The sequence below is a fragment of the Mugil cephalus genome, chromosome 21 (genome assembly GCF_022458985.1).
Source record: "Mugil cephalus isolate CIBA_MC_2020 chromosome 21, CIBA_Mcephalus_1.1, whole genome shotgun sequence".
NCBI classification, from domain to species: Eukaryota; Metazoa; Chordata; class Actinopteri; order Mugiliformes; family Mugilidae; genus Mugil; species Mugil cephalus.
Genome location: NC_061790.1, coordinates 7504948 through 7527086, shown reverse-complemented (window position 1 = coordinate 7527086; position 22139 = coordinate 7504948). Strand labels below are relative to the sequence as shown.

General features: G+C 41.8%; 3 protein-coding genes across 18 annotated transcripts in view; 2 read left to right on the top strand and 1 right to left on the bottom strand.

The window, feature by feature from the left end:
• Positions 1-2929: 2929 nt before the first annotated feature.
• On the top strand, positions 2930-8316 carry ostm1 (osteoclastogenesis associated transmembrane protein 1). Its single transcript, XM_047574424.1, has 6 exons — positions 2930-3391; positions 4114-4228; positions 5003-5100; positions 5195-5305; positions 6003-6168; positions 7348-8316. The coding sequence occupies exons 1-6, from the start codon at positions 3011-3013 to the stop codon at positions 7401-7403; spliced, it is 927 nt and encodes a 308-aa protein (XP_047430380.1). The 5' UTR covers positions 2930-3010; the 3' UTR covers positions 7404-8316.
• A 4873-nt stretch (positions 8317-13189) lies between these two features.
• drc1 (dynein regulatory complex subunit 1 homolog (Chlamydomonas)) lies at positions 13190-18792 on the top strand. Its single transcript, XM_047574188.1, has 15 exons — positions 13190-13375; positions 13600-13666; positions 14290-14417; positions 14546-14729; positions 14846-14983; positions 15497-15583; positions 15699-15815; positions 16608-16738; positions 16815-16940; positions 17016-17400; positions 17742-17831; positions 17984-18067; positions 18186-18310; positions 18426-18578; positions 18661-18792. Exons 1-15 carry the CDS (start codon positions 13299-13301, stop codon positions 18767-18769), a joined length of 2001 nt encoding a protein of 666 aa, XP_047430144.1. The 5' UTR covers positions 13190-13298; the 3' UTR covers positions 18770-18792.
• Positions 18793-18978: 186 nt separating this feature from the next.
• The window catches only part of otofa (otoferlin a), a 66977-nt gene continuing 63816 nt past the window's right edge, over positions 18979-22139 (bottom strand). For 6 of the 16 annotated variants that reach the window (XM_047574172.1, XM_047574179.1, XM_047574178.1 and 3 more), the window contains one exon: positions 18979-19320. In XM_047574172.1, coding sequence (XP_047430128.1) covers positions 19134-19320 — 187 coding nt within the window. In that variant the 3' untranslated portion in view covers positions 18979-19133. Of the gene's footprint in view, positions 19321-21580; positions 21768-22139 lie in introns of those variants that run through there. The other 10 variants (XM_047574175.1, XM_047574182.1, XM_047574183.1 and 7 more) reach the window with 2 other exon arrangements.

Below are 22139 nucleotides of genomic sequence, written 5' to 3'. Positions count from 1 at the left end.
TGCGTGTCACCTTTAACACCTGCGTCGCCGACGACTTCATCATCTCCCGCCGTGCGCTCACCTTCTCGCCTTCATCGCCGTCGCCAGTGGAGTCTTTTTTGGCCTAAATCTGAGATCTGGCTGCTGCATTTTGTGGGAATCGGGCTGCAGAGCCAGGCGTTTCTTCAATTAAAACCCCTTCATTTTAACCCGACTCGGATCGGCCCCTTTCAAAGGCGCAGAATAGGCCCGCCTTGATCTGCGTCAATTGTCATCCCCCGGGCTCAGGGGCACTTCGGCGGCCAGTGTAGCGGGCGAAGTCAGGGCTAATCCCTGGAAAAGGGGAGAATCACGGGAGAGGAGGGAAAGCAACAATAACCAAGTCAAGCGTATAAAATGAAAGCGAAATCTCTATTATCACTCCCCGCGATTCCCAGCAAAGTGGTGAAAATCGGGGTTAGTTTGTGATTCGAGTCAGACGCGGAGGGAAGAATATGGGGGTCCCTGCGGGTTGGGAGACTCACACGACGAAAAGGGCAATATTCTGGAGAAAGGGGGAAGAAGAAAGCCCCTCTCCCATCCCGACATAACCATTAAATGCAGTCTGACTTTATGTTGTATAGAGAGGGGGGGACAAGAAAGGAGGCACAGTTCTCCGATGAAAGAATGAGGTTTTGGGCGGATTAGGGACGGCCCGAAGGATGAAGAATAACTTCTGCATAACTTTACAGCTATTTTCTCTCCCCACGCCAAGAGCCAAGTTTAAGGCTGAACCGGTTTTGTGTTAACCCCTCTGTGATGGACCAGTTTCGCAAAGTCGTGTCAAAATCTCATGCGCCAAAACGAACTTGATGGCAACAGTTTAACAGGGGCGGTGGATTTTTTTTCTTCTTTTTCTTCGAATGGATCTGAAAAATTCTTAAGTAAGAGCTTAAAAAAATAAATAAAATACATATGCCCAGTTAAATTCAAACGCACAGTAGCCTACTTTAATTGGGTATTCCCATTTTAATTCCATTGCATTTCTTGTTCTTGCCTATTTGGCAGCTTTGGCTTCAGAAATATTCTTTATTGTGAAGTTTCAAACCACTTTGCCCCATCATTTTTTAAAAATAATAATACACACAATATGTCTATTTAAAAAGGAAAAGGCTGGATATTTAATAACATGGCAAAGGTTAAAATAAAAATTATGAGCAGAAGAACTATTAATTGCCTATTAGTTGTCCTTTTAGGTTAGCCCAAGGTTGGGAACCATTGGTTTAACACAAAGCAGGCTGAAGCTTACACGTTATTGTATACTAATATTGTTCAGTAGATGTCCAACAATCATTTGATAATACTGGGGGATTTTAAATGAATGAGTTTTGCATTATTGTAGTCAGGGGGGAAAGTCCTATGGTGTCCCCAAAATCCTTCTTGGGTGCATAGCTTCTTCAATCCAGTTTGATTTCATGGTTTTGGGCCTTCACTAAACTTGCACCGAATCTTCCCACCGCCCTTGAAGCGCTCTCATCATCTCATCTACTAATTTATGGACTTAATTAGTGATTTTTGTCCTCTTGGTCTCTCTATTCTAATGAAGGCTGCCATCTGACAACAACGGTCATCTCATCTATAGTGATGATATGCTCTGCTGATTGGCCCACAGGGGGAAAGGAGGACATCTAAAACTTACTTAAGGTGATCAGTGCAGGGTGATGCTCTCCTATAACATATTAGTGGTATGTGATTGTAGTAGGGTAATAAGAAATTCATGCATTTTACTTTCAAGTTATATGAGCGAAAAAGCTAAAAGCAGTGGTTTAGGCAAAAGAAGAAAAAAAAAACAGGATCATAAATGGTTTACGTTGTAATCACATCTTCTTTCTGAGAGCCGCACTAGAAGATAATAAAGGAATGAGGAACATCTGAACAATTAGGTGAACTCTGGTCAGGAGAAGAAGAGTTAATGAGCTGCCGGTGCCATGTGCAGCGAGAGGAGCATCGGGGGCCAGAATCCATATTTATTATCAGTGGAGATGCGCGCGGGCATCAGAATAGGCCGCTAATGCCGCGAGTGTTCTCTCCCCCCTTATTTTCATTAGGCTCTGATGACTGCGGAATTGATGCGGCCCGCAAGTTATCAAGAGCCACTAATTTCACATTAACGACCATTGACTGCGGTTGCTTGATTCGAGGGGGTTTTTGACAATTATCACAATCAGGATTGGAGCCCAAATCGTTTACCTTGACTCCGTGATTATTTGCTCCGCGCCGGGCGCACATTGCAAAATTGTATGGTGTCAAAAACCCGTAAATAATGAGGAGACCAGGAGGAAGGGCTATCTCTTTCCAGCACACACGCACACTCACACCTCCCCCTTACTCACACACTGTAGGCTGTGACGTGGAATAGATAGATAGATAGATAGATAGATAGATAGATAGATAGATAGATAGATAGATAGATAGATAGATAGATAGATAGATAGATAGATAGATAGATTTTTATTAATTTATGAACTCAGTTTCAGTTTTATGAATATTTTCAGGCACATAAAACGTGCTACTGCATGTTTACTGAGGGAGTAGCTGTATGGATGCATGCATTATTTTATTGTTATGCTTTTCTACTTCATGGTGGTTGTGATAATTAGTGGGCTATAGTCTGCTACTTTTGTTCTGAACAAGATGAGATTTGGCCCATTATGTTTTCCAAGACTTGAAACATATGCATATGGGACTGTGGAAGTAATGTAGTCAAACAGCCCGCACAATAATGGATAATTCGTTTGATAATAGTTCTGTAATAAATAAAATAAAATAAAATAAAATAAAAAAAAAAAAGAAAATCAGGCTACAATCTGGGCGAGTAATACAAGAATAGTAGCACAATGAATGTAAACGGAGGATGCAACGGAACGACGAACTCTCGCGAGATTTCACGGCGCAGTCACATGATCCGGCTGGGAAAAACAAAATGAGGAAGTCATGAGGTGTTCAGAGTGATAGACACAGGGAGAGCTGCCCCAATCTTCTATTTTCAGCCATGTCGCGGCACGCAGACCGTTTATTTTTGCTGTTTAGTTTATTAGTGTTAAATATTTGCGGTTTAAAGTGTAGTGAAATAGTAAACGCGTCAGGTTCAACGAAAGTTTTGACGTCGTCTTTGAGCCCTGCTGCTAGTGCTGCTGCTGCTGCTGTTTTTAAGCCTGCTGTGGACTCGGTGTTCCCCCTCAGTCTGCTGTCTTCGTTTCCAGAGGACCAGGAGGTCAGCGAGTACTGCACCGAGCTGCTGCACATATTCGGTCAGCGGTATGTCGAGCTGGTGCGGTGCCTGGTGCCTGCAGCGCGGCCCGTCAAAGTGTGCCAGGGCTGCTTCGTCAGCTACGGCAGGGTGGTGGACATCTACAAGAACATCTCAACAGAAGTACGTGCTGAGGTCGTTGTCAGTGTTTTTGGTTTAGTGTAAAGTCTCCAGTGTGAGCGCTCAAACAGGACAGGCCGCGTTTATGCGCAGATAGTCACGAGTCTTGTGATGTGGTTGTTGCGGTGACGAATATCAGGAAGCACCACTTCATCTGCCGTCAGTCAGCTGAGAGTTGGGGAAAACGTTTTTACTCAATGTGTTGAGCGAGGAGGCAGAAACAGCTGGGGGCACTTTTGCACCGACCAGGCATAACATTATGACCACAGACAGGTGAAGTAAATGACATTGATTATCTTGTGACAGTACAATGTTCTGCTGGGGAAATTCTGGGTCTGACATTCGTGTGGATGTTACTTAGACATGTTCCACCCACTTAGACCAGACCGGACCAGACACACGCACCCCACAGCAATTACACTCTTTAATGAATGCAACCTGACACACACACACACACAAATGGTTTAGGAATGACTAAAAGAAAAAAATTAAAAACTGCACAAGGTGTTGATCTGGACTCCAAATTCACTAGATCCCAAACTGATGGAGTATCTGTGGACCCAAAGCCCCCCACTATTAACATCCTGTTACCAGATACCCGTCTATTCTCTGATGAGTCACAAGTGTTTTGGAGGCTACACAATGTTTGGAAGGTGGTCATAATGTTATGCCGGATCGGTGAAGAATGTAAACGAGTGCAAAATGAAATGTTTGTGTGTCCTCAGGTGGGACCTGGCAATGAGAGCTGCAGCGAAAGCCTCATACGCGGTGATCGACTGATGCTGGTTTATGAGATGTACAGCAACCTGGAGGATCTGTGGGTTAAAGCCAACTGTCAACGTGAGTCTTCGGGAGGGGCGTTAAAATATTGTTTTACTGTCATTGGGAATGTGTGCATTTCTCTAAACATATGACTCACACACATTCAGTTTTTCGCTTCAGGGTACATGTGACTAGTTACATGGGGGCTAGTATTCCACTAATGAACAGAATGGTAGCTAAACCAGAATAAAAATTGCAATTGCAAACAACTAGCTGGATCAGAGGACATTTTCAAATGGATCAAGGGGGGAGGTGCAAACCTTAGGTGATCCAAGTTTAATATAAAAATATTGCCTCCTAACAACCATGTAAATGTTTTCTAATCGTTTCTGTCAGTGATGTAATGAGTGTCCTGCATGTAGAAAATCAAGAACTTGCTCATCTTTGACTGGATATGAAGATGATCCAGCCCTCCATGATGTCACCCATAGCTTTTCTGAAGAGCAATTTTGAAGCTCATAGTGGTGTCATCCACGGTTACTATCTTCTAAGCTTATGCAGAAAGCTAGAAACCTATGACAGAACCCAGCTAGTCAGCAACAACGCACTGTTTTTTCCAACCAGCACTTCAGAACTTATGTTTGCTTAGAGAACTGTCAATTCTTATAACACATCAGATAAGCTTTATTTTTCATACAAGTTAATGATTGTGTCCTGTGTTTCTCTGACATTTAGAAATATACAAATACTTTTGGAAGGATTGTTTGAGTGAAAAGGGGGGAAACGATTCATATTATCTAAACAAACTGCCATAAACACTTTGTGTTGTTGACTCATCTGCTGTTTGTGCAGACTGCCTCGGCCAAACCTCTCCGGGCCTGACCAATGAGACCGTGGCCTTCATGGCTGCTCTCAACCAAACCATCACCTGCTTTGACAAGTTTCGACAGGTAAGCAACAAACTGGGTGGCGAGGGACGTCTGTGTGTGTTTTCGTGCGTTAATGTTGAGACGTTGTTAACTGCGAGGACTGTCCTCTACACAGGGGAACCACACGGAGCTGTGCAAAAACTGCACGAGCGCCTACAAGAACCTGAGTTGGCTGTACAATGGATTGGAGAAGAAAAATATTCTGTGCATCGACATAGAGGATGCGGTACGTATGTCTAAAGCAGAGCTGTAAACAACTGCTCTTTGAGGTGTGAGGAGTGAACGCTGCTCCCCCTAGAGGAAGGAGGAGGAAACTGTTAATATTGTTACACTTGTGGCTCATAACAAGAGGATATGTTCAGGAAGTTTTGTTTCACATCCCCAAAGCTTGAAGATTCACTATTAACATTCAGGAATTCCAGCTTACTCTTGGTTTTAGGAAGCTTTAAACCACATCTATATGTAAAACTTTGACATCTGGATGAGCTCAGTGTCATGTGGGAATGCAGTTTGTCCAGAAAACATAGGATAATAAACACAGAGGACATCTTATGATGTTTTATATTTATATTTGCAGGCTGATATGGTTGAAAGTACGTTAGGGTTTGTGTTGACATTGATTTCCTATTTTTTTCTTATTTTTTCTAATAAACATTTACATAATTCAATGAAAAATGGGAAATAATTGAGAAAAATTAAATCTCGCTGATGGAAAAATCTTGATTTCACATTAGAAAAAACTGCAGTAACAAATGAATGGAAACTCTGTGACCAAAAATACAGGAAGCATTTAAAGAATGCGGAAAACTAATTTACTTGCTGTTCAGAAGACAGAAACCCAACGAAGTTAAACCAATTGCAACGCTGCCCTGTGGCCGCGGCCGGCTGAATTTTGTGTTGCGTTTGGCGCTGCCACTTTTCAGATGAACGTGACTCGCAAACTGTGGAGCAAGACTTTCAATTGTTCCTTCCCCCGCGAGGAGACGGTGCCTGTCATCGCTGTGTCCAGTTTCATGCTCTTTCTGCCCATCATCTTCTACTTGAGCAGCTACCTTCACTCCGAACAAAAGAAACGCAAGATCATACACCGTGAGTAACCAGCTTAATTCGCCCATTGTCACACACACGCAGAGATTTTTGACAGGGTTTTGAGGGGTTTGGGGTCTTTGTGCAGGGAGGGGTGGGGGGCTAGACTGACTGTGATACTGGGCTTTGGCTCTGGGTCATGGACGTGGTTTAGGGATTTATTCTTTTGAATGTGAGTGGATTGTCGTAGCCTTGAAATATTTGAGGGCGTTTCCCAAGACCCAAGGAATATTTTATGTTTTTTTTAGGTACATACAAGCAAGTAAAGAGATGGACTTCTTATGCGTTGTGTTTTCTCTTACGCTGAGTTCAGGCGACACTGAAATCTGGTTGAACGGCTCACTTCAAGAAAAAAACCTCACTGATGAACTCCTCTTCTAATCTCAAGCATGCACATACAATTTGAAAGTATTTTGCATCACTCACCACAGGATGTTATTACCATTCCCCTGCAGGAGGGAGCAATCAGGGAGCCATGCATCACCTCACGTGACCTCAAGTGATCTCATGAGGAACAATGCAAGAGACTGTGGTGCAACGACTTGTTGCACTTTTGAAATGCTGTAAATACCCAATACGTAAATATTAAACATGGGTGATACTAATCAGGTCAGGATGAATCAGGAGATGGTTTAAGACTAGATCGTTAAGCCCATCACATTCGCAGATAATGGGTGGAAATATTTTTACCGACCAAGGTCCCAGACCAGATTCAGGTGAAAGTTGAATCCCTGTAGTCTGAGCTATTTTAAACACCAACAAAAAAAAAAAATCATCTTTAATATTAGATAAAATTATGTTTTACTTAAGTGTTTATTTTTTAATTCATGCACTACATGCACTACAGAATGCAAAAGTCAAAAGTTTGGAGACACCTTATTATTCAGTTCAATGAGAAGCTGTCTACAAACTTTTGCCAACAGTAACCTAGTGAAAGTCGGTTAGGTGCGTACATCGTGATGTCTCCTGAACTCGTATGTCCCCATGAGGAAAAGTGAGGAATTTATGACATGTTTGAGGAGATACATGAGCTTTGTTGAGTTTGATGCTCACCCTTAATGAGCCACACAGAAAAATAAATATTTTTTCTGTGCAAAGTTTAGAGTGAGAGTATATAAATGTTCTTTTATGAGGCCTACTGACGTTGGCTCTCCGTTCTTTCCTCTTCCTATCTCTTTACAGCCAGGCGAGCGAAGTCGTCCAACAGCCTGATGAACATCCAAGACAAACAGAGCTGAAGAGGACTCAGGTGAAGGCATTATTTCGTCAGTGCCCCGGGAGTGCATTCGTTTTCTCGCTGCTCTTTTCCCGAGTTTTGACCAACCTCCGTGAACGCAGAGGTCTCCGCCGCAAGATACCAAACAGTATTTGGAAGACTTTAAATACAACTGAAATGCACTGGAGAGACTTTATTCACATTAAACATTCGCTTTCACTTTTTTTCCCCCCAACCCTTTTTCCTTTAAAATGTTGGGACACGTGCAGAATTTAGATTTTCTTAGCTGTGATTGAGCTTCACGTTGTTTTGTGAAGTTTAAACTTGCATCATGGATCTCTGTGAAGGATGACTCGCGCTGGAATCAACATCTAACTTTCTAAACTCCTAATTAGTCGGTCATTCATGTTTCTACACGGTACGCTTTTTAATCCTCAGACACCGCTGGCCTCTCTCTTTCCTTTTTAACTCGGCAACAATCTTCAGGTTGTTCAGTGCATCCTGGCACGTGCATGCGTGCTTGTATGTGCTCTATTTATGGATAAAGAAATGGGTTCCCTGGCTCTAATGTATGTCCAGAAAAGAGCTGCAAAAAGGAAGCACTTGATGTCCATTAGTGGTGTGGCGTGGGGAGTAAATAAAGACATGACACACATAATGTAAGAGCACTCCAGAGCAGCACACTGTGATGTTAGCTGTTTTCCTGGCATTTTTTTTTTTTTTTTTTTTTGTGGTTGCATATGAGCTTTTAATGTGCTTTGTTGTTGTTTTCCACTGATGTTTAACTTAATTTGTTAATTTTTTTTTCTCTGACTGCACATAATAGTGAAGCCTCCTGCAAGAGTAATGAATGCCGAGCTGATGAAATCCCTGTGGAGTAATGTAAACCTTAATTTTTAAACGATGAAAACAAATAAATTATTTCATGTCACAAAGAGGGCACAGATACAGTTATTTAACCACAAATATTTCTGTGTTGATTGACAAAAAAAAAAAAAACATAATAATAATTCAAGGACTGTATTTGATTGCAATTTTGTGCTGTTGTGAGGGTTTTTCCAATTCTTTGGTCTTTAACTTAACCATATTTCATTTTTTTTTTTTTTAGTTTTCAGTTTTTATGCAATTCTATCCACTTCAGCTAAATTAGTTGCGCATCCAACAGCAGAAGTTTGAATGCACATCAAAATCATACCCTACCATGGATTATTTTTTTTATTATTTTTGTGCATTTTACTAATGCAACTTTGACTACATAACTTTTACTTGCAGGATTTGTAAATTGCCGTATTGATGCTTCCCCCCCTCCCCCCCGAGCTCTTCCTAATAATGAGCCCGTGTTGCAGGCTGCTTAAGCCGTTTCTTCTCACAGGAGTGGCCCTTGTTCTCGGGTTACGTGGCCTTGTGTTTCTTCTTGCAGCGTGGCTTTTTTTTTTCTCTTCGTCATTAGCAGCTAATCGAAACGCGGGATTAAAGATACTTGGCCGAATAATCGCAGCAACACACCCGTTAAACTCCTTTGGCTTTTTGGTCTTGTGGAGCTCGGCCACACTGCCGGCCGGCCGGCCAGCTGCAGCCCCTTAAGAGCCTTACGGGGGATATGCCGAGTCATATGATCCGGTTGCGCCTGCAAACACGGGCTTCGGTCGTTTCGGGCTCCCGTGTGGCGACGCGTTGCGCGCCGAGCGGCTCGTGCGCGGCCCCGGAGCCTCAGAATGACACCTTTGATTTCCCGGTTTAAGCCGCGTTGCTTTCCGGAGACGCACCGGGGCCCCTAAAGCTGGGGCTGAAAGTCAGGAAAAGGAGGCTGCCACGTGATGGAGAGGAAAGGTGGAAAAGCTGGACTTGTGGAGGATTCGGGGAATTAGGCTAAAGTTAGAGGTGGCAGAAGTACTTCCACATTTAAAGCCGTTAAGAGTACTAATATACTAAATGTGCAAGTAAAAAAAAAAAGTGCCTTTTTTTTCTATTTTTTTGCAAAAATATTGCCATTTCATCATAACACACAATATTTAAAATGCCCAGTCCAGATGCATCAATGCATTATAAACCAGTTACAGATCTGGATTAATATTGAGTTTTTTATACTCAGCTGCCAAATAGTGGGTTCATGCTAAAACCAAGTAGGTAGTAGTTATTTAACTTTTAGGAGGGTGTACTTTATGGTGCTGTTAAACTGGATTGAATTAAACACAACAGTTGCGGTTGTTGTTAATTCAACAGCCCTTTTGAGGCCATATTGACTTCATATAAACTTAATTAAAAAAAAAAAAAACACTTCACGTTCATTCATTCAGTGAAATAATAGAAACTATACATCCACTATCTATAAGGAGTAATTTAATTTTTTTTTACATGTGAATCTATAAATTTTTGCATGCGAATAGATCCAATGTATTTCTATTGATGTGTAGAGCACTTAAGCTAAGAAACAACATTTGAGTTTTATTACTGAGGATTTTTGTGTCTTAAAACATGGAGGGGGGATTGTTGGTGGTATGTTTGGTGGTTTAATTCATAAAAAGGTGTGCACTCATAATTCATAAATAAAGGTATTTGTCTCTTAGAGATGGGTTCTAAAAAAATATACGTGCAGGTGCACTGACTCGTATAAAACAATTTAATATGTTTGAACTCTGAATGCATGACTGGGCATTTTCACCTTGGACCTTGGCACATTGAACTGGATTGGGCTGTAAAGTATCATCTTTGTTGCCTTATACTTTACTTCTGGTTACCGTCGTATTTTTGTCAGAGTACAGGAGGGGATTTTTGTGTGTGTGTGTGTAAAGAGAATGATTTATATGTTTTTTTTTTCTTTCTTCCATGTCAGTTTCTAACAAAAATGGAGTCAGCTTATTTGCCTTCTTCGAAAGAAAAGAAAAACAACAACCCCTCTGGTAATCGCGGTCTAATGCCATGCAAAATGATTGCACACCTAATCCACTCACAAAGAGCTTTGATTTAAAAAATGACTGTGAAAATTATTCTGCTGTAAGCGCAACGCTTTATTTATGTGGAAGGCATTAATATGATTTTGGGAAATGACTCAACAACTTGTTCTCTGATGGATTAACGTGGGAAATTAATGAACTGTGCAGTAATGAAAATCTCACCTAGAGGAAAAAAAAGACAGGACACAGTTATGATCACTAAAACATACACAATAAACAGTCATGGCAGTAACGACTATTACGTTAAATGGCTAGAAACATGTCTACACATTGTTCTGTAGCAGGGATTTTCATAAATTATGTTCCCTAGTTCAGTATATTATATTTTTTATATTTTATATTATTCCAAAACTAGATTCCAACACTTTGTTAATTCCTCTCTGTAATCAACAAGTGGTCATCATCTGAAACCATCTCCTTCCCGAGCAGCTGTTCGAGGAGGTCTGTGAAATATGTGCCACATTTTTTTTTTTAACCCAATGGAAAAATGTCTTGGAGGCACACGCGTGCACATGGACATTTTGAATTAATCCATTCATTCCTTCATCTTAAGATTTCAGCTTGCGCGATGTGTGAACTGACTTAGTTAAAGCTGCAGGAGGTGAAAAAAAAAAAAAAAAAGCCTGGTGCATGACGGCCGAGGCTGAACTGACCCAAATGCCTGCGGTGTGAAGACTGTAAGAGCGGGTGACCTCCGCACCGCAGACCTGCAGATCATCTTATTTCTCCAACGTTTTGACCGGATTTCATGCTTCCCCCTTTCAACAGCTGCACATCTGCACCTGCATTTGCCACTGCCCCTTGCTCCTCTCAATATTTAAAGGTTGTAATTATGTAGTTAGTTACAGTATTTGGGAAGAACTCTCGTGTGCCTGTTTGCAATACTCTACAAATACCAAAAACATACTTCCCTTTGCCCAAGTCACCTTGAAACGAGGCCGGTACATTTCATATTTGAAGAGTAGCAGGATGCTCTTCACGTTGTTTGTGGATCTAGCCTTCTGTTTTCATTTATTCAGTCTCATTTTTTATTAAATGTTTCACTGTTCTTTGACAAGGTCACGGCCTCCTCCAGACTAAACGGCTTTGTATTTTCTGCTGTCTTCCGCAATCATCCTCCGCTCTTCAGCATCCTGCACAGCGCGCGCCACGCCACGAGGAAGCGAAGGGTCGCCTCCGTTACGGCAACATTAAGAAACCGTTAGTTGGGACTTAAAATGTTATGCAACCCCCCCCCCACCACCAACGACAACACTCTAAGCTGTCAGTTAGTTAACTGGCTGAAGGTCAGGCTTAGATTATGCACCTCTCAACCCCTGCGCAATGAATATGAAGCTTTGTTGGGCAGGGAGTAAACATATGCCCCTGGGGGTTGGAATTAGCAGACACACACACACACACACGCATGCACCCACTTTCATGGAGCATATCAGAGTGAATAGGGCTTATTATACACCTGCAAGTGGGGTCAAAGTCTGTCAATCCCTAGCTTATGGTATTATGATAGATTATAGAATCACTCTCTAATGGCAGTCATTCAGTTTGTAATCTCAGCAGCTTGATGCAAAGCACTCAGCGTTCCAGCTAAGGGTCTGTTGAAAATAAGGCCTTCTCCTCATTCGTCCCCCCCCCACCCCCCACCCCCTCTCTTGAAGGTCTTATGACAAGTCAGCTGTTGGTGACATCACAGATGCTGGATCATATGTCAGAAACCTTCGCTGTCTGACTTACATCCCTTGTGGCTCAGCGGCGGCCAAGGGCCACTTGAGGCTGAAAGAGCGGCGAAGGTGCCCCGGGGGGCAAGGGTTGAGCGCGAGGGCCGCCAACGGGGCAGAGAGGGTGGGGGGCACCCTTCAGGGCAAGAACATCTGACCCGCGTTTGTGTGGGCAACCAGACAGAGCCCATCTTGCCATCAGCTTGAGAAGACATTTATCATTTGTGTGAAGTGTGCGCATGATTTAGAAAGTCCAGGATCTGAGCATGTGGGTCTCCGCATTTCTCTTCACGTGTTTAAAACACTCATCATCATCAACATTTCAGGGAAAATCAAAGATTTTTGGGACACGAGTTAAGTTTTTATGTCAAGGTAGCAGCACCACCTAAAGTCAGCTTTCTATAATTACACTAAAGCTCAGAATGTATGTCACCATCAATAGGTAAAAGTGCCTTTTTTTGTGCGTGAGTGACTAAATAACAAACCTTTTCTTTTATTTAGGAAAATATAAACGATTTTACCTATATTCAAATTAACATAATAACCACTTGTTTCATTTCATGATGTATTTAAGTGGCTTTTTTGGTTGTTGCCAACTGATAGTAGATGACGCATTAGAATAAATTTTGCAAAATGTGGATGCAAACCTTTCCAGAAAAGCCTCGTGACTAATATATTTGTACTTTACAGAAAGCCTGATTGTTGTCCTGATGAATGGAACATGTTTGAAACATAATGATGCCACTAGATGGCAGCAACAATCCACGTCTGTTGAAGAAACAGTCCAATGGTGTAATTATGGTCAAAGAGGGTCATAGACAAAAAACAACAAACAACAATTGATTAATTACAGTATACACTCTTAAATAATGCACGGGACAATTATTGACACATCTCCAAAGAAAAGGGACAAAAAAAGAAAGAAAAGAAAAGAAAATCAACCCTAAAGCAAATGACTGAAACCTTGTAGTAGCTCACATGTAGATGACATAAGGAACATAACACAAGATAAAATTATGTTTACTGGCCATTAAAAGCACCGTTTCGCACAACAAATCTTGTTTATCGCCCGTGACAGTAGTGTTTCTAGTTTACGAGGAGTGTTTGAAGGCGGCACCGTAGATCTCCAAAGGGTTTGTCGCCATAGCAACGTTTACCAAACAGAGAACGGCTTGTGTTCATTTTTTATTATCACAAAAGTTCTTTTAACGACTTCGGTCGGCAACTCTTACACAACACTTGTTTAATATGGAACAAATGAGTAAGAAGACAGAAAAAGCGCCTGAACCCTCCGTGCGACCAGAAAGTCAAGGCTTCACCAACGGGTAACAAGTTAGCGTAGTTAGCTTACTGTAGCTAAATCAAACACGAAAAAACGTTCATATATTTTACGTTTAAGTTGAATGAAATTCAAGAACCTATGGGTCTGTAATGATAGTATTTTAGTTCGGTGACTTTGTTTATTGTTGTGTTTATTTATTTATTTATTGTTGTTTTATTGTACACCTAGAGTTATATTATAAAAACATAATTTAACTTACATCTCTAGAGTCACCAGTCAAGAAGGTGAAGAAGAGGAAAGTCAAACTGATGAAGAAGAAGAGGAAAGTCAAAAGGTTTTTATTCAACATGCTTCTTAGACCGTATATTCTTCCCTCTCTATTTCTTTTATATTTGTTGATATGCCAATTCTGCACATTTTTTTTCCTACAATATTTTTTATTTTTATTTTATTTTAATCTTAGAGTGTTATTATACCATGCTGTAGTTCAGTTTTCACATTGCCTGATATTGTTTATATTCATCTTATAAACTATAAATGTGGACGTGAAGTACCTCAGGGTTCAAGACGAATGTATTATTAGCAAAACCTCACGAGTCAAGAATCACACAACCTTTAGGATTCATACTGCCAAGAAACAAACTTTTGACAGAGAAATGATTGAATCCATTAAATCATTCACAAAAATAAACCATAACTTTTTACAGACTACACTTAGCATTCTGTCATAAGCTGTAATATTTTAGTTAAATATGTGAAATATGTGAGATTAAAAAAACAATCTGAACGTGATTTTTCACACCACTAAAATATATTTAAATGTAATACGTCCAATGGCTGCTAAAAACTGATGTTTTATTAAACAGTTAACAATAGCTACTGGCACTGGAACTATTTTTGCTGTGCAGTTTTTTTCAACATGTATTATACTCATGATAATTTTTGCACGGTGAGCAGACGATAATTCGTCAGTGGATAATCCAGCTGCAGAGAGACCTGACAACATTAGTGACCAACGTCCAAACCGCAGCTGATGCCAAAGTATTGGCTCAAAGAGCAGAGTTGGAGGAAGCTCGTAATATTAGGTAACAGTTCTGTGTTCAATGTCCACCTCATCTACTGTGGAATGTACACATGCGTAAAAATGCCTAAAATGAAATGGTACTATTTTTATTCTTTTCTCTTTCTCCAATCTACAATTTTTGTCACACAGAACAGAGCGACTGCAGAATGATGAAAAGGCCAGCCAGGAAAAAATTGAGGAGATCACTAGCGGGTGGTCAGTTGCTAACCAGAAGATGACTGTTCAAGAACTCCAGAAAACCCTGAAAAACCAGGAGCAGTTGTGTGTCGCTCTCATAGAGGACAAGAAAAGACTCATTAATGACCTGCAACAAGTAACACAATCTAGCAATCAGTCTAAAACCAGACATCATACTACAATGCTTTTCATTCGCATTTGCTCAAGGAATTGCTCATGACTAATATTCACTTTCCATGTGGTGCTGAACAGGAGCTCAAGGTGAGAGACGATAGGTACGTGAGGAACCTGAAGAAGAACGATGAGGAGATAGACCTGATGATTGAAAGGATGGAGGAGCAGATTAAAGTCCTGACAAAGGCCTACAGGGAGGAGCTGGACCACGTTGAGGTTGGAGCAGATCTGGATCGAATAATGTTGTGTTTGTGCATCTGAGTTTGGGAGGGGAATCATATGGATGGAGCTTTTTGCATCAGTTAACAGTAGAAAATTAATCCATTAACTTAATTAGTTTCAGATTCGGATCTTAACCTTCTGGCTAGAAGCATGACTCTGTGAATGGGAATGTCACCTTATTACAGTAGTTGAAGGGTCCACTTTGCTCCTGGCTAAAATAACTCAATTACTATCGGACGGTTTGACACAAACATTTGATGCAGACAACCCAAGGAGTGTGAAGGGCGGTGAATTTGGTGATCTGCGCAACCATTATCCTGAAATGTCTCAACTTCTATTTAATGCATTGCTGTGGAACTAATGTCTCCTCAGGATCAATTGTAATCACTTAGGTTATTTCTAAATCTTCCAGAACTTTAAGTACCAACATCGATTTTTGTTGTGAGTTTCTGGTTGTGTTTGTGCTGTTTTGTTTCTTACTAATGATTGCTCTGTTGTTGCTTTCAGAAAGTTCATGAGCAGGGAATTGAAGTCCTACTTACAAAAGATGAGTCAACATGGGAACAACACATGAAGGAGCTTTGGGAACAGCAGGTTGGGCTTACTGAAATGAAAAACAACACACACACACGCATGCAGACTTTCATCTTTATTAATGTCTGACACAACGCATAAGACCTGTGTCTCATGTCATCTAATCTGTTTCTAGCTGGAGAGGCTGGCAGAGAAGAAGAACATGGTGGAGGAGTATGAAACAAAACTTCACGATCAGTTGCTGGAGAATAGCAGCAAGTACACTGCCTCGTATATCAATCAAAATGAAAAGGTTTGCACAAATAATATTATTGAATCTAAACGGAATGATAGAAAACAGATTGGCCCACTCAGTCACAGTGGTTGGGAATGTTTAGAAGAAGAAGAACTTTAATTGTCATTGCACACAAGTTGAAACTAAATTGTGTTTGGTACCTATCTCTAGTAACAGCTTGAGGTCAGGTGTATAAGGTAATAAAATATACCGAGTTGCAGTTTGTCGATCAGTCGGCTGGGGCTGATAGAGTTGAATGCTGAGCTGAAGTCAACAACCAGTATCTTGATGAATGTATCGTATGTATGAATCTGGGCTTTGATATTTTGCAACACCAGTCTTTCCATACAATTCATTATGACCGGCGTCAGGGCTACATGCCAGTAATCATTCAGTCCAATGATGTTAACAGTATGCAAATTGCCTGTCTCCTGTTCCCTTGAAAGTGTGGGGGGCGGGGGCAAATATTTTAACCTCTGTACTGGTGGTTACATTGTCTATGCAAAACATGATGTATGCTAGCGCAGAGGAGTTGTAGGCCTCAGTGTCTGGCTGTTCAAACAGTCTTGCAAAGACAGTGTTGTGTTGTGTCCTTCTCAGTCCAACACTGCACTGTGTTATATAATGGCTTTGATCTGCAGATGAAAGGCTTATAAGTCGACGTTAAAAACAGTGATCGATGGTCTGAGTGTCCAAGACTCTGGGAATGTCGGTGTAGACTTGTCAAGTGTTCTGCCTTTCCTGTTAATGTCTATATTTTTTTTTATAAAAATTGATGTCTATATTTTTATCAAATTCTTGCCTTTGCAGGATCATCAGAGAGAACAACAACAGATGAAGGGGACTAACATGGTCGTGGCACTAAATAATAAAATGAAGAAACATCAACTGGAAGAAGTAAAAAACACGACAGTGGCCCATATGAGGAGAATGAACCACCGGTAACAGTTTGTCCCACACAAACAGACATACGCATCACACTTTATGTGTCGTTAAATTAATGGGTTTTTGTTTCAGTATGCAGGCAGAACTAAAAAAACTAAAAGCCAGTCAAGAAAAAGAGCTTAAGAAGAAGAACTGGCATTTATCTGCGGACTACCAACGTGCCGTCAATCAATATGAACGCATGCAGCAGCAAATCAAGTGAGTCATATCACACCTATCCATTCACAGGACATAATGTAAGGTTAATGCTCATCTGCTCTTCAATTCATGCAGGCACTTTGCAGTCGCCGATTCCAAAAAATTTAACGAGATGTGGGTCATGGTCGAAGGAGAGTTGAAGCAACTAGTGGAGGAGGCTCTGGCCCTTGACTCGCGGATCTGCGAGCACCTTGGTTTAGCCTGGAAGCGTCCTCCTATGGCGTTCATGCATGTCACTGGCCCCATTCAGCCTCAGCAAACCCACCAGCAAAGCGGGATGTGTTTTCAGAGCAGCCATTGGATGATGGATGCCTCGGTCGGACCAAGCCAGGAGTCTGGCACAGAGAGTGCGGACGTTTTCGAAGGAGGAACAGCGGCGCAGAGTGTTGCAGAGGTGGAAGAAGGGAAGTTGTCCACGGGGACTATGAAGAAACTCACAGAGAAGCTGTGTGATGAAGCGGTAAGAAATAAGTTCAAGGCTTTAGCGATAGAAGATGCCCTTGCAGAGGAAGAAACTTCAAAAATATATAATATGACTGAGCTTTAGAGGTGCTGGCTGACAGAGGCAGGCTGTGGTCTTACATTTGCAATTTACTCAAATTAAGTGTGGGGATGTTTTTCAGATACAAATGTCATAAACAGGATTAAAAGGTGAACTGAAAGGACCTCGATGTAGGTTCAAGTTATTTGTGTGTATGTGAAAGCAGTATGTAAAAAATGCCCAACAATAGAATAAGAATATAATGTCTCAGTGACTGAAATGATGAGCACATTTAAACAGTCCCCTTCCTCTGTTCTTAGGGCTTCCTGATGGAGGACAATCTCCAGAAGTTGCTGGCTCCCCTGGAGGACGAGGAGCAGTCTGGAGTGAAGATGGGTTTGTTCTTTTCTGTGAGTTGATTTTCATTTGTTTCCTTGTTTTCTCATAGAAATACAGCTGCACAAACTTTTCAGTATCCAGAAGAAAAAGAGGGCTGAGTGGGCGGCATACGTTTGTGTATTTTAGGACTTCAACAACCAGATTCTGTTGTTTTATCTTGCAGCGTCTGGGCATCGACGATAGGGATGCGCCCAAGTTGGCTGATTTCCTTTTAAAGTACAAACGGCAACAGAGGGAGCAGACTGAGGTGAGTCGGGCCAGAGATGAGGATCGCAGTGATTGGTTTGAAACACCAGCTCGTACTATGACCTTAGAGATTAGCCCGTTACTATGTCTGCATCTTCTGGTGTTTTGTCTGCCGGCAGGATGTTTGCGCTGAGTCAAGTGACATGGCAGAGGACACCAGCACCGCAGCTAATACGGCCTCCGAACTCATCAACCCTAACCATGTCCTGCCTGCTCTAAAAAGTTTCATCGAGCAGCACACAAGGTTTGACCATATACTCTATGAGTCTTCTTTCTGTTAGTTTTGTTAGTCCTAAAAAAAATGATCTCTTTTGTTTCTCCGTGAGCATGATGCTAATGTTTTCCTGGTTCTTACTAAGGGCGAGCTCATCCCACCACCATTCAAGTTTTCGGCAAGCAGAAACCCGCGACAGTTCAGAGGACGCAGCCTACTGGGAGAGTATGTGCAGCGTCATCACTGAGGACAAACTCAGACTGTGGGAGGCAGCGGAGACTATTCTGAAGCAGTACCAGTAAATGACATGCTCACACAGAACTGGCATTCGTTCCAAGCAGTGTGGAGTAGTTGATTTATTTGTGTCTGTGTGTTTCCAGTGCGGTCCTGACAGAGATCTCTGAGCTTGTCCCTGCAACGGAGCATCTGGAGCAGCAGAACGCAGAGCTGCGGATAAAGCTGCAACAGGTTCTCGACCCAATAGAATGATTTTCCTTCTGTGCCACAAACAAGAAAGAATCCATTTAGTAAATTTGCTTTTTCTCTAACTCCATGCATCTGACATATTTAGTTCTGACAGGTCAACTAAAGTCACAATAATTCGTTAAAATAAAGCATGGACCTGAATAGTGTATGCATGGAAATATTTGGTAAAATCTTTATATACATTTCCAAAATAAAAGCCCTATTAAACACAGTGGTATTTATAGTGTTTTATTTACAAAAGCACAAGTAGTTGTACAAAGCGGTTGATTAAAGACCTACTGTGTTGTACACAGTGAATACAACAACAGCAGTGAGTGATGAGATATACTGTGTAGTACGACAGAAGGGACGTATCCGGGTGGTGTTTCTAGCCTGCAGGGTTGAAGATCTTGTGGCTGAGCTCTGAGGGTAAAGAGAAGAAGAGTAGAGCCAGGAAGAGCAGACACAAGGCAGCCGCCAACAGCACCAAGCAGTGGAGCTTGTAGTGCCTCCAGGCCATGATGCACACCGTCCTCATCGGGTTCAGCAGCCACGACATGCTGGCGGTGGGACGACTGCACAGAGAAAATGACAAATCAGACTGTGGCTGTGGCATCGTTTCAGAGAAGAATACTAAAAATTCATTCATTCTGAGAGACATAGTGAGTTATGTGTGTCTTAAACTGATATATTTGCCTCTTGGGGGAAGCGAACTGACAGCAGCCTCGAGGCCGATGGAGCAAATTTGCGGTTCGTCCTGCAGATATGGAGCAGCACATCTAAAATTCACTCTCATTCTCGGCTAACTCCTGACTTCTGCGATGCTAAGCAGCTAATCACCAGCGTTATGGTTTTAAATTACGACCAATAAAAATTTAAGTCTGTTTGCGAGCTGTTTGCAAATTGTAGGTGTAAACCTGCAAAATAAATCTGACAAATAAAATTCCCTGTTCGTGCATGTGTAGAAAATAACAATTCGATCTTCTAGCTTCCTGATGTGACAGAAACCAATGAGATTTCACACGCATGTAGTCACATGACGCACTGCTGATATGAAATTACCATATAAATAAGACGATTTTAAAACATATCCATGGAATTCAGTTTATTTGAAATTGTCAAAACAAAAATAAATACTGCACACATTTCAACACACATATACATATATATATATATATATGTATATACATATATATGTATATAAATTAACAAACTCATCGTAAAAACAGGCAAGTTTAATTTAGTGCAAACAATAACTCTGCAATCAGTGAAACGCAGATTCACAAACGAAGACCAACAACACAACTGAGAACAACTGCAGGCAAAATTGAAAGGTGGTAGTGGGCATCGCACAGTGCCACTATACAAAGACAGGGTCAGATGTTTCAGAAGCAGCCCAGACCCCATTCCCCCCTTTAACAACTCTGTTCAAGTGCACTTTAATCATACTCCATTAAAATCATCTTTACATTATTTGCAATATTAAAGTCAACGAGGTTGTGCTTTGGACGAGTCATGCCAACACACAGGAACTCTACGGTCAGTTATCACAACGACGCATGCATAATTAACACAGCAGCCTCAACGGTGATAACCTTTAAAGTGATTGTGACTTTTCTTTTAAATTAGACCTGGTCAAAGGATATTTGCCAAATAACCATTTCATCGGTGAGGACGATGACGACGCAGGGGCGGTGGGCTGAAGAGCATTTGATCAGTTACACAAATCAACTAAGAGCGGGGACATAGAATAGCCTCAACTGTGCACAGCTCACACAATAATTACAAAAAACAGGGAAGTCCAATTGTTTGCAAACACTGTTCGACCCAAGTCTGACTTGGACGCTCCGATTCAAGAGGTGAAATATGTAACACTGCAGTTTAACCACCAAAAACATGCGTACTAATTATAAGATTATCTTGGAAGTCATCTTGTTCTCTGTCTCATTGAATTTCATTAGGAAAATAGACATCTTAATGTTGCTTCTTCATTATTATTCTCATATAAGTGTGCAAAGACCGCAAGAGCTCTAACAGTTTTTTTTTTTTTTTTTTTTTTAAAAAGGTAACACTTTGCTTTAAACTCCCACTTAGCATTCATCGGCTTTATATGAAACTATCAATGCCTCAAGTGGGCACTTAAATATTTAAAAACTTTTCATAGGAGAAGCTATAATTGTTCTAATATCCTTCCATTTTTATGCGTTTATGTAGTTCCTACGAATATTAAATGGGTAGCCAGGTTAAAGTGTTACCAGAAATATAATTTATTTGTTCCCTATGAACTCAAAATCGCTACCAGACGCCGTATCAGCACAGAGGGATGAGGAGCATCGCTTGAAATGAGCCGTCACGCAATCGTCTGACCACTAACCCGACGCGCCAGTTTTTAGCCTCATGAATAAATGGGAAGCTGTAGCGTTGTTTGAGAAGAGGAGTTAGCTCGGGTGGTGGGGGGGGGGAGTTACTTTGTGACAAATGATTGCTGATTAATCAGTTCAAGGATGGAGCTCAGATAAGGAGGGTAGGAAGGAATGGATTCGTTGGGCCCGTTGTAAGATTCACTTTCACTCCGGGTGGTGTCTTCTTCCTCTCTCCTTGGCGTTAAGGTGGAAGGTGGCGAGCTGATTACGAAGATCAGAATGGATAAGATAGGAGAAGCTCTCTCCGTCGGACCGCTTTCTGCCTCGGTTCTTGTGGGTGAGCCAGCATCCACCCTCTCTGTGTCCGCCCCCGTCCACTCATCCATCCATTATCCTTACGTCTACTCGTCGCAGCCACCAGCCACCCCCAACCCCCCGTCCTCCTCCACCTCCACCTCCTCCACCTCCCAGCAGTGACCTAGGCCCCCAGCAGCTTCTTGACAAGGTAGCCTGGCATGCTGTAGAGGAAGAGGCCCAGCATGATGAGCAGCAGCAGGGCCAGCACGATCTTGATGATCAGCCACTTGTAGCGGTTGCACACCAGGTAGCGGATGGCTTTCAGCGGGCTCAGGAACCACAGGAAGGTGGTGTCTGGGCGACTAAATGGGACAAGTGAGGGAGGGTTTTCAGAGGAGAGAAAGGAAAGGGAGAGTGAGGAGGCCCAGCAGGGGGACGGTGCGGGAAGTTAATGGAGGATGAGGGACAGGAGAGGGATGAAACATGGGTAAAAAAGACAAAAAGAGAAAGCCAGCGTTAGTTGTTATCGAAGCCATGTTGCACTTGTGAATATTATTTGTCACGGCAGCAAAACGTCACAGGGTGAAAGCTTTTCAATGTGCAGAATGGATATGGTGATTAAAAATGGAAGGACGGATGGATGGATGGATGATTGACCAACGGCTCCGCACTCAGACCTTACACCACACAAGTCAACCTTTAATAAGCACGTCTTATTAGAACCAATCTTTTTT

Excerpts from the sequence above, each read along its gene's own strand:
- drc1 (XM_047574188.1), top strand. The coding sequence starts at position 13,299 with ATGGAACAAATGAGTAAGAAGACAGAAAAAGCGCCTGAACCCTCCGTG. Across the intron at positions 16,739-16,814 it reads ATGAGGAGAATGAACCACCG|TATGCAGGCAGAACTAAAAA; the intron begins GTAACAGTTTGT and ends TTTTTGTTTCAG. Across the intron at positions 18,311-18,425 it reads TTCATCGAGCAGCACACAAG|GGCGAGCTCATCCCACCACC; the intron begins GTTTGACCATAT and ends GTTCTTACTAAG.
- ostm1 (XM_047574424.1), top strand. The coding sequence starts at position 3,011 with ATGTCGCGGCACGCAGACCGTTTATTTTTGCTGTTTAGTTTATTAGTG. Across the intron at positions 5,306-6,002 it reads GCATCGACATAGAGGATGCG|ATGAACGTGACTCGCAAACT; the intron begins GTACGTATGTCT and ends GCCACTTTTCAG. Across the intron at positions 6,169-7,347 it reads GAAACGCAAGATCATACACC|CCAGGCGAGCGAAGTCGTCC; the intron begins GTGAGTAACCAG and ends ATCTCTTTACAG.